General features: G+C 39.4%; 1 protein-coding gene across 2 annotated transcripts in view; it reads left to right on the top strand.

The window, feature by feature from the left end:
- The window catches only part of UBL3 (ubiquitin like 3), a 47200-nt gene that overhangs the window by 25870 nt on the left and 8857 nt on the right, over positions 1-12473 (top strand). For both annotated transcript variants that reach the window (XM_061133569.1, XM_061133570.1), the window contains exon 2: positions 9806-9914. In XM_061133569.1, coding sequence (XP_060989552.1) covers positions 9806-9914 — 109 coding nt within the window. The remainder of the gene's footprint in view (positions 1-9805; positions 9915-12473) is intronic.

Genomic DNA, 12473 nt, shown 5'->3' on the forward strand with positions numbered 1-12473 from the left:
CTTTTGTATTAAAGGTTGCTTCTTACACTCTATGAGGAAGGAAAGAAATGAACGTCGTATGAACCTGTTAGCATTGTGTTTAACTGTTACATCATTGCGGAACTGTACTTAGTGGCAGTAAAAAAGTGAGGGGTTTACATGCTTCCTGCAGCAAGAAATCTGGATGGTGACCGTTTAGGGTTAGTACAGTGGCCTGAGGCTGATCTCAAGGGACCAGGCTCCTCCTGTCTCTCTGCTCTTCTCTCCTTAGCCTGTGGATTTCTGTCCGGTGGTCTAAAGGTAACTCCAGACATCACATTATGCTCCAGGTGGTGAAAAGATGGAAAGGCAAAAGGCTTTTCCTGAGCAGTGCTTTATTTGAGAAGGGACTTCCTCCCCAAGTACTGTAACCTCTGTCCCACTGACCTGGAGTTGTCAAGGGCCTGGGCATACGTGGTGCTGGAGATTTGAGTAGCCCTTTCAGGCCCTGATTGTAGAGGCTAGAAATTCATCAGTCTTGGTGGTGAGGGAAAACAGCACCAGCGCAGGAGCCAGCCTTTCAGACAGAGGAGCTTTGTGTCCCTGTGTCCTTTGTGCAGCTCCTTTTCCTGTGTCGAGAGCGAGTTCTCCATCCTGGTTTGTATTATAAGCAATGTTAGTTCAAATAAGGTAAATCATGTTCTTTAATTAAGTTTAAAAACATCCAATTCCTATGTAGGAAACTCATTTTTAGAGGAAAAAATGGCTGTATTTTCACTTAGTGGGAAATTAAGTAGTCATTAAATATTTACAAAGGTTGTGCACAGAATGGGCTGCATGCCCCGGAACTATTCTAGGTCATTAGTGATCTCTAGGATATAAATCCAGGAAATGCTTTTCTGTCTTCACGGTACTTGGCCTCTCAGCAGAGAGCATCTGGTCTTCCTTTACACACTTTCTTCTCTCGGTTTCCGGGACCCCACATGCATCGCTTTTTTGTGTTGTCTCCTCAGCTACCCCCTCTCAGTTTCTTTTGCCAGCTCTCTCTGATTTGCTTTGGAAGTGTTAGCTTTCTTCAGGGGTCAGTCTGGGCTCTCATCTCATCAGCCGCTTTATCCCTACAGCAGTCAAGGTGATCTTCAGTGGAATTTGAATCATGAGCCTCGCTGTTTAAAACTTTTAAGTGGCTTCACAGTTCACTGTGAACACTCAGACGCCTCCCAGGTTGTGTGAGAGGATCCAGCCCCTGCGAGCTCTTCAGCTGCATTTGTGCCACCCTTCCTCAGTCGCTAGTCTGCCCCTGCACTTTTCAGGTTCTTCCTTTTGTTCCTTGAAGTCTTCTTAAGCGCTGGAGTGTCCAGCGCCCAGCTTACTGCCTGGAGTGTCCTGCTGCCCACTCTTGGCATCCCTGGGTCCTGTTTTAGGTCCTCAGCGAGGCCTTCAGTGAAGTCCCCCTGAAGCTGCCTGTTCCAGAGTCTTGGTTGTTTCATGGCACCTCCTCACAGGTGATCTTTTGTCCTTTTGCTTCTTTACATACCCAGTTTGTGTGTAGTAGGTACTAATTATTTTTTTGGCTGAATGCATGGTTAATATCATGGAGAGATTCTTAACATTATTTTGAGAAAAAGAAAGATTCTGTTGAGCATGATCATACTGTGTAAAAAATGTTTATAGTCCTATGGTGGGAATCTGTTTTTTAAAATTAGCTTCTAATGGCAAAGGAAAACTTAACTCCTGTAACTTGCAGTTTTACATCTGAATGGAACTCTCGAGATCATTGAATACAATCACTTCCTCCCTAATCAGGGAACTTGGATAATAATATGCTATTTTTTGTTTTTACAGAAAGTTTTAGAGTTAACAATACTTTCACATACGGTCTCATTTGAGCTTTAAAGTAGATTCTGAGTAGTTAGGGTATTCTCTGTATGTAAGCCCTCGTCTAGCCACCAGGCACGTGACCTTGGGTGGGTGAGAAAATGAGGGTGGTGTGAGTATCCAGAGACTTTATATAAATTTTGTGAACCCTGCAGTTTGAAACATGTTGGTGGTAGTGGTGTTACAACTAACAAACCTAGCTCCCAGAGCAGTGATGTGCTACCACGGTGTCCGGGATGTCACAGCTGGTGAGCGGTCGGGCTGATACCAAACTCCCGCTGTGTAGTCAATTGGAGAAATCTCCCTTGGGCAAGATGTTTAACCTCAGTTAAGCCTCAGTTTGCTCACCTGGAAAATAAAGATACTATCTGCTTTATACAACAGTAGTTAGCACAGTTTCTCACACACACTAAGTAGTCAGTAAATCTTTTTGTTGTTACCACCACCAGTAACATCAAGCACGACAAAAATGACCAGAATGGTAGTTTGATGAGTAGTTTGAGTCTTACAGAGTTTTGAATTCTTTGCTAAATTCTCATTTGAGAAGTAATTCACATATACAGGTGTGTTGTATAATAGCTGTGCTGCAGCATAGCAAGACTGCTTAGAAGTTTTTGTTTTCCACATATTTTCTAATTGTACATGCTCGGGCTAACTTATTCAGATTTAAATCCCCAAAATAATAGCAGTTTAAAGACTGCAAAGTGTGTAGGGCGACTGCAGACATTCAGAGGGCTTTGAAACTTTGGAATAAGGATTGTTAGTAAGCACTCGGACTGTCAGCTTACCTCTTCAGTGTTGCTGTGGCTTCTTAGAGACAGCGTCCTGATCATGGTCTCTTTCTCTTCCTCGCTAATGGCCCCCTGATGATTTTATTGACGCACTTTAGGGAGCATGATTAGTTGGTTCAGTACTTGTAGCATGCCTTCATTAGGATGTTTAATACGTAATGCTGCCACAGATACCTAATCTGTAAAAAAAAAAAAAAAAAAACTGGCTGATGGTGGGAGGAAGTAAAGACAGAAGGAATCCAAAGAAAGAAAAGTGAAAGTCGCTCAGTTGTATCCAGCTCTTTGCAACCTCATGGACTATACAGTCCTTAGAATTCTCCAGGCCAGAATACTGGAGTGGGTAGCCTTTCCCTTCTCCAGGGGATCTTTCCAACCCAGGTCTCCTGCATTATAGGCAGATTCTTTACCAGCTGAGCCACAAGGGAGGCCCATGAACACTGGAGTGGGTAGCCTGTCCCTTCTCCAGAGGATCTTCTGACTCAGGAATTGAACCAGGGCCTCCTGCAATCCAAGGCTGTGTGATTTCTGCCCTTGAGGAGTTTACAATCTCCTTGAAGCCATCTGCTGCTATTGCATTTGCTTTCTGTATTGTAATGCTAAATGTTTTGATGCTGCTGGATTTATATTCAGTAACAACTTCAGTAACACACAGGTCTTGTGTTTTTCTAAATGAATAGCCTTGATGCATTCACCCCTAATGAGGGGCACTCCGTGATTATGTTAATAAATGATAGACATTCGTAGCTCAGGTGGCATATCCTGCATAGATGCAGACTTTTGTGCTCTCTTCTACTGGCAGTTGTACTGAACATTATATACTGATGTAGACGCATTAATCATGTTTGCCTTTTTCATTTTCTGCTCGTTTTGTGGAGTTTCGCTGCAAAGTAATTTGCCACACTGAAGTAAAATCATTTATTGTGACTTTAAAATTTAATAAATAATAAGTAATAAAGCAATTATATCCAAGTAAGAATTCACGAGTGTTCCAGAGACGTCCAGTTATAAATGAGAACCTCAATGTCAGGAGCACATGAGGTCATGGCTCTCTGGGGCACCACTGAGTGACGGGATCCCTAGTCACAGGTCGACGCGAGCCGTCTGCGAGCTGAATAAGCTTGCGGATTCAGGCTGCCGAGACAATCGCCGTCTTCATGGCTGCCCAGAATGAGTTCTTCTTGGACAGGAGAGCTGGCTATCACTTTTGAATAATCAGTTGACTGAGAAACATATTGTAAAGAATAGGATGATTTTTTAAATGCCTTGCTCTTTTTTTCCCTCGTCAGGGCAACTGTTTTTCTTTTATCACTGTGGTCTGTTGCAGGGCTTGTGTTCCCTGATAATTTTACTTGGGAATTTTAGAGGACTCTTTGACCTCTCCTTTACCTATATTTCTGAGTAGGTGTTTCTACAATTAAAAAATAAGGAATCCCATTGAGTTTTTACCGCTACAGATTTAATAGTTCATGTACATTAGAATCTACATCATTTTCATCATTTTAAGTGTTAAAAAGAAGGTAAAGATCCCATAGTTTTAATCCATTTAGTAAATCTCAGTGTACCTTAGTTTATGAGTACATAATACAAGTAAATTCAGAGACAAGAATCCAGGTGTATTTTCTTAGAAGTTAAAATATGTTTTCATAATGCCTTACAATAACTTCTTCACAAAGAATGCCTCACAAAACTTCTTCATTCCAATAAAAAAGTAGGAATGCTTTCTTGGCTTCTTCAGTTATATTTTAAAATTCTCCTTCTGCTCTTTGTTTGAAAATGTAGTTTATCACTTCATCCAGGGTGACTAGGCACAGGAAAATTTTTTTATGCCATCCCCTCTCAAACATGTGAGCCCAGAGTGTGTGTGGATTGGAGTGGGGCACCGAGCATTTCGGCCAGAAGGAACAGCCTGGATGCAGGCCTTGAGGCAAAAAACTTGGCAGCTTGAGGCACTGAAAGAGGGTCCCTGTGATTGGGGCATGGTGGGGCCAGAGTGGTCGGGGTGACAGGATAATCATGGAGACCTTGCTGAGGAGTTTGCCCGGGCCACTGGTCTCCTGAGCATGGTGGCCCACAGCAGGTATTGCTGGTGGCGGTGGTGGTCTGGGTTCAGCTCTCAGCTTCCCTCTTGCTGACATCTCTCCTGTCATTCCCAGGACTCTAGATGTGGGTGGTAGCGTCAGAGTCCGCTAGGCTGAGTACTAAAGTTCTCAGGGAGCATGGGTAGTAGCAGTTTTACTTCTGGCCACTGTTCATACACGCCCTACCCTGGAATTTCCAACTCACAAAAGGTTCTCCTCTCTTTTCTCTTTTATATTCATTTGGCAGATACTCGTTGAGCACTTTGTAGCCACCCCCTCCTCCACAATCAGTTGTTTGTATGTCTCCTAGCTTCCAGGGTATGAAATCTCCAGAAGTTTCACGTTAAATATTTTGTAATCAGGCACCAAGTGCAGATCTGTTTCAGAAAATGTCTGAATAAGTGAAAAACTAAAAGAAAGCTTATGAATATGTAATCATCATCTCTAAGCACTGCAGTTATTTGAATAATTTGTTTTTAATCAGTCCTGTGTAGAAACGTGAACATGTTCCTCCTTCGTTCCATTTTTCTTTAACATGCAGTTAACAGAAATTCAAAACATGCCATTTAAGTCCATAGTTCTAGGGAAAAAAATACGCTTATCTATTTTCAGCCTCATACCTTAAGTCACTGATGGTTTATATTTCTCCTCTAGATCAAGTGGCTATTTTGATACAGGATTATTTTTTAAAAAGCACTGTTCACCTTCAGGTGAAAATAAGAAAGATAAATAAAGACAAATATATAATACCATATACATATTTAGCAAGTCAAGCTCTTAATTTTTTAAAATAATCTTTTTGAGATAATTATGTATTTACATGGGATAGTAAGAAATAGTACAGGGAAATCCCATACACCCTTCACCTAGTTTTCCCTAATGATAGCTAGCATCTTATAACTAGTTCAGTAGCCTCAGGGAGTGGACGCTGATAAAATCCACAGGCTTTATTCGGAGCTCTCCAATTTTGCATGCTTTCATTAGTGTCTGTGCGTATGTAGTTCTGTGCAGATTCACAGGCTGCTCACCCAGCAGCACATGTTTTGGTTCCACCCCGAGGATCCCTACACGTCCCTTTATAGACACAGCCACTGTCTCCCTTCCCCTCTTCCTAGAACCCGGCCACCACTCTTCTCCATCTCTAATTTAGTAATTTCAAAAATGTTGTATAAATGGAATCATATATACGGTGTCATCTTTTGAATTGACTTTTTTTTTTAACTCAATATAATCCCCTTGAGATAAATTGAGAACTTTTTAAAAATGATTTGCAAAGAAAGTCTAACCTCTTTCCCACTGGCCGCTTACCTGTCTTTTAGCAAAAACAGGCAGGAATGAGCCCCACAAAGGCACAGGCAGAGGCCTCCCCTCTGTGCCCCAGGACTCACTCTGCTCCTCAGAGACTCTTGGAGAAGTCAGGAGTTGCCCTTTTGATCAGTGTGTTGATCTCTGTGAAAAACAGTCATATTTCTTTCAGAGGGCATGGTCCATCTCCATAATCTGTTTTATTTCCAAAGGCTGTTCCAGTTAATCCCGTCTTCCATTCCCCCTCTTTCTTTCCTCTTAATTTTTTTCCATCCTGACCTACTCAGAACAAATGGTTGAGTGAATTAAGCTGTAGATAAGTTTTCTCCAAATTGTTATAATCCAACAAATAGGAATCGCAATCAGTTTGACCGAAAATCTTAAAAAGAACAAACAAACTTGAAATTACATGCATGAAAGAGCTTCTTTTGTTTCCATTGTCTTTACAGGAAATGATCCTGGTAGTTCTGCTTCACTGATAGTCTTGTTTTGATTTGTTTTGCCTCCAAAGTAATTATAAAATGTATATCATTCATTTGGATGGTCTAAGTGCCATCCCCTGGGTATGTTATTCCGTGATAAGAACTCCATCTCCTACCAAGTCATCCAGAGTCCTGATGAACAGTTTTGTTTTTAGATGAGTATGTATATGAGTATATCACATTTTAAGCTATAAATAAGAGTGTTGTTTGTAACCCACTGTTGATGTGTTGAGAATCCCAGTACCTCACAAGCAGAGATACTTTTCAGGTATTTTATAGATTGACTTACCTTGGCTTCAAAGAAGAAAAAAGGTCTTTCATTAAAAAGTATTCAAATAATTAATACTTAATCTTTCTAAAGAGACTAGCTCACATTTGTAGAAATTGCTATACGTTTTACTGAGAGGAGCTGTAATTAACATTTAATCTGAATAAGCATGATAGATTCTACCTATACTGTGCTTGCTTAGTTGGTCATTGGTATTCGACTGTTTGCGACCCTGTGGACTGTAGCCCACCAGGCTCCTCTGTCCATGGGAGTTTTCAGGCAAGAACACTGGAGTGGGTTGCCATTTTCTTCTCCAGAGGATCTTCCTGACCCAGTGATGAAACCTACATCTCCTTTGTCTCCTGCATTGCCCTCTTTACCCACTGAGGAAATCCTAACTATACTATAAGAACAATTAACTACTGACCAACCTATGTAGCTAGATGTTTGGATGATTGCTTCAAGATTTACTCTACTTTTTTTTCTCAATTTGTAGCTCAAAGCCACTTTCAAACTGTACCATGAATTATAAACTTAATTTCTGTGGCCATCCAGGTATAAGTGTATAAAGCAGACCAGCATGAGTAAATTGAGAGGATATGTGTCAAACTGAAAAGTTCATATCCACCTGTAAACATTTAAAACAAAAATTAACTGTGTCAGACACATCTACAGGCCAAAAGTTTTCAACATTCTGATCATCTTGATAAACATAAATTCGTTAGACCGTTGATTTTGAAATGTGAAAGAGTTTATTAGTGACAGTGATTGTATCAGGTTTAAAATAGGAAAAGCCAAGAACTTTGCAGCATGAATGCAGTTAGCGTTATGTATTTATGAGGTGAGGTGTGTGTATTATTTCTTGTTTAATACATTGTGGATGTCTTTCCACATCAAATCATATAGGTCTGTATCTCATGTCATTTAATGATTGTAGGAAGCTTCCATGATAAGGATGCACTATCATTTATTTTTCCATTTTCTTGCTGATGGATATTAGGGAAAATCTAAAGTATGTGTCAGTGTAACCTTTGCGGAAAATAATGGTTAAGTCCTCTTCTCCTATTTTCTTCATTATTTTAAAATATTATAACTTGAATAAAAGCTCAGTAGAAATTAATTTTTAACTTCAAAGTTGATCCCAGGAAATAGTAGGTTCCTATCATTTACATAACTCTTCGGAAGCCTGGATTTAATTATATTTCTTTCTGATTCAAGCAAATGTGGCTGACCCATTTTGAAGGGCATAATTTCTTGGGCATTAATGGCTGAAGTGCCCTTCCACAGTAGTTTGAAGCTATTAAAAGATTCCTTGTAAGTTCAGAGCAAATAGATATTTACCCATATTCACACCTACAGAGACAGTGTTGAATAGTTATGTGTGTGTGAGAACTAAAATTCACACTGTCTTGTGTAGACATTAGGCTCCGTGCTTTAGCAGTCACTCGTTACTTGTTGTGGGAAAGAAAGAAGGTGGTGCTTTCTTACAGCTGAATCATTATTGTAAACTCTTCTTGAATTTTATTCTGATGGAACTTACAGTTCCTGGATCAAATTACTTTTTGCCAACAGTGTTGTTTCATCAGACCTCTTCCTGTAGTAAGTTCTTTGGTATAATTTCATTTTAGTTAGGAAAGGCAGCAAAAATTCTCACAGGTCATATCGAAAAGGCTTTTCACCTGAGACGTAGACTTCTTTTTCTTTTATCTTTTGAAATACTTTAAAAATTGAGATAATAGGGTACATAGCAGTTAGAATACAGATTCTAACATGGAACCCAATTCTACTCCATCTGCTGTGAAATCCAGTTACATCCCGTTGAATGCAGAGTTGGGTGTATATAGCATTTTCCTAGAGGAGATATTTTATAATTATCAATACATTTTCAAAGTGGTGATTTTGAGGTACTGGGAATAACAGTGGCCATGGTGGTGGCAGATAGTAAATGAGTGACCTGGTATCTTGGTGGTGCTGCAGTGGATTCCAGTTTATTCATTGTAGACTTTGTCATCTTACAGATTTACTGGGTTTTTTTTTTTTTTTTTTTTAATAATAATAAAAAGATGTTAGTAACTGAGGAGGAGAACTTGGGTAACCTGGAGCATTGGCAGTCTCTGTGCTCTGTGTGTAGAGAAACTGGGCTCTGGCTGTACCCTTCTTTTTAAATAACGTGTTATTTCCTCTCGTATAACAGAGGCCTTACAGGTATAGAAAACCTCACGTATATATCTGTAACTTATAAGGGAGATGAATGAATATTGTGGTTGAAAAAAATTGTTAATTCTGGACAAAGATAAAAATTTTAAAGTGAACATTTTGGAAACTATATTAAGAATGGTATAAGCAAATATATATTGACTTGGAAGTGTAAATCGAGTGGCTCTCAAGAATGTTAATTCTATTGTCCTTCTTAGGTTTTCCACTGAGGGTGAATCTGTGTTCTTTGTTACACAGAGCTCCACGAAAGTGAATGATCATGTAATTGGGATTAAAGTAACTACTGTTACTGGATCTTCCAATTAACTCTAATAAAGTTCTTCAAAATTACAGTTTCTGGTTAATTTGTTTAGGTTTGAATGATTTTTATAGGATAAAAAGTTGTATGTAGTTTGTTTTTTCTCTTCCTGTTTTCTAAGAAGCATATTAGCAACTGAATTTTTTTTCCTATTTAGTGATGTGATCTGCAGGGTAACAACTTGTATTAGCTGTTTAGTGGAAAATGTGTATTTTATAGTTATAGCGATAACCTGTAAAAGTCCATTTCTGAACATTGCTGGAGTAAATTTAAAAGCGTAATGAATTTTGCTTTCCCTTTGTTCATTTATATGGTAAATATATCCTCACACACACACGTATTAAATAATGAAAATAAAATCATGTCTCAAATTCCAGACCTTTAAAAAGAATCTTTTCAGAATTTAAGTAAATAAAAAACAGAAAATGGCATTAGTAATAGTTGAGAATGTGATTGAAATGAAAAGGCTATGAGTCGTTATTTTACTTTAAAAATTTTAAGACTTTAAAAGAATCATTGTCTTCTTTCAGATAAACTTGCGCCTCATCTTGGTAAGCGGGAAAACGAAAGAGTTCCTATTTTCTCCTAATGATTCTGCTTCTGACATCGCAAAGCATGTGTATGACAACTGGCCAATGGGTGAGTGGTGTTTTTCTCTTGAGAATGAGTAATGTTGATTCTTTATGCCCTGTCTTGTTTCAGAGACATTTTGAAAAAGTTGTCAGTAAAATATAACAAAACAAGCGAATGATTGAGGGTACAAGGCTTAAAGTTGAAGGGGCTGCTGTATCCCTGCTGGGTTTGGCCTTTCAGCTCCCTCAGTGCAGAATGGTAAAGGAGCCTGGGCATCAGGTTGCTGGGTGGCCTTATAGCTGTTTTAATGGAAAAGAAAATTATTTTTTAAAGGAAAACACAAGGTAGCCAATACACACACACACACACACACACACACACACACACTTTCATATCAGTAACTCTCTTTACACCAAAGTACAAAGTAAAAACAAAGAAAAACTATCTTTAACAAATTATAACACGTTTTTTATTTTTGATCTATTCTATACACAACCTGCTTAGCGTGGCATTTGACAGAAAGTGAATAGCTCATTCATGTCACTTCCTGTGTTTTTTGAACTACTACAAGGTCAAGGAGGTATAAAATCCATTTATGCTTTGCATTTTCAAGCCAATATCCAGGACAGAATTTTGGAGTGTGTGCGTTTATGTGTGTGTATATGTGTGTGTGAGAGAGAGAGAGAGAAATCCTTTCTCTGGTTCTTTTCCATGTAATAAGACTCATGCCATCCTTAAATGAGTCTTCAGCTTATGTTCTTCCTGTGAAGCTAACCCAAGTCATTTTGATCCTCTCAATTGCATGTACCTAGTGATACGACTGTGCTGATTTCACTAATTTTACTGGACTTCCCTGGTGGCTCAGACGGTAAAGAATCCACCTGCAATGCGGGAGACCTGGATTCGATCCCTAGGTTGGGAAGATCCCCTGGAGAAGGGAAAGGCTACCCACTCCAGTATTCTGGCCTGGAGAATCCCATGGACAGAGGAACTAGCCAAAACAGTTTGTACTTTTAAAGCACAAGACTTGTGTTAACAAAGAACACAGTGTATACAAAATGAATCAATGAGATGAGTACTGCTCAACCTAAAATAATAATATATGAAACTCTTTTAGAAGAAACTCTTTAATCCTTATTAACTTCTATACAACCATGAAACTAAAACCGATCTACAAAGAAAATGCAAATATAGCTCTAAAACCAGTAATGTTCAAATTAACAACTTTAATGTGCCATGTGGCATATTTTTGCTAAAACCCACTCGTTGCCTGCCCCATGAATATGGTACTGTGGAGTACGGCGTGCCTCCTCTCCCGCTGGCTGTATGAGAACCCAGGTATGTGTGGATTTACCACAGACCCTTCATTCACACAGTGTACCAAACTGTCATTCAGCCTTCACTGACAGGAACATGTCATTTATGGATTAAGTCGACCTTTGTTCTGTTCTTGTTAACCTCTTGACAATTAAAGAAGTACTGCTTGGCACCAGTACAATCACAAGCTTAAATGCATACATGAGCACTAAAGTCCCAAGGCTGTTCTTGGTTGTAAGGTAATAATTTGAATTATCTAGATAATCTCATCCAGGTTATCATTAAAATGAAAACACAATCTAAAAATTCTTGACGAGGACTTTGAGACCCAAAGAACCTGTCTTAGGGATTCATAGACCTGAGTTTAAGAAATACTGCTTTAGACAAATAATTTGAAATGACTGGGTCTTTCTTCTCACTGATAACCAAGGAGCAAGTCAACACTAGCTCCTGAATCAGAAAGAGACTGGAGCTAAAGGTCATAGATAAGAAGGAATTTCAGAAGAGCTGAAGTAACTAAACTTAGAATACTGGATCGTCTTCATAGCCAGGCAGGATAGGAAAGTGAGACTGTGAAAAGCGTTTGTAAATGTCTGAGAGTGATGCTGTCTGTTTAGTGGCTGAGTTGTGTCCACCTCTGAGACCATGGACTGCAGTGTGCCGGGCTTCCCTGTCCTTCACTATCTCCCAGCATTGGCTCAAACTCATGTCCATTGATTCATTGATGCCATCCAACCATCTCATCCTCTGTTGCCTCCTCCTTCTCCTGCCCGCAGTCTTGGTCAGCATCAGGGTCTTTTCCAGTGAATTGGCTTTTTGCATCAGGTGCCAAAGTATTGAAGCTTCAGCTTCAGCATCAGTCCTTCCAATGAATAGTCAAGACTGATTTCCTTTAGGATGGATGGGTTGGATCTCCTTTCAGCCCAAGGAACTTTCAAGAGTCTTCTCCAAATCCAAAGTTCAAAAGCATCAATTCTTTGACACTCAGCTTTGTCATGGTCCAACTCTCACATTCGTATATGACTACTGGAAAAACCATAGCTTTAACTATATGGACCTTTGTCAGCGAAGTGATGCCTCTGCTTTTTAATATGCTGTCTGGGATCATCATAGCTTTTCTTCCGAGGAGCAAGTGTCTTTATTTCATGGCTACAGTCACCATCTGCAGTGATTTTGGAGCCCAAGAAAATAAAGTCTGTCATTGTTTCTATTGTTTCCCCATCTATTTGCCATGAAGTTATGGGAGTGGATGCCATGATCTTAGTTATATTTCTCCTGGCATTCTTGATTCCAGCTTGTGCTTCATCC

This window comes from Dama dama, chromosome 30, assembly GCF_033118175.1.
Source record: "Dama dama isolate Ldn47 chromosome 30, ASM3311817v1, whole genome shotgun sequence".
Classification (NCBI taxonomy): Eukaryota; Metazoa; Chordata; class Mammalia; order Artiodactyla; family Cervidae; genus Dama; species Dama dama.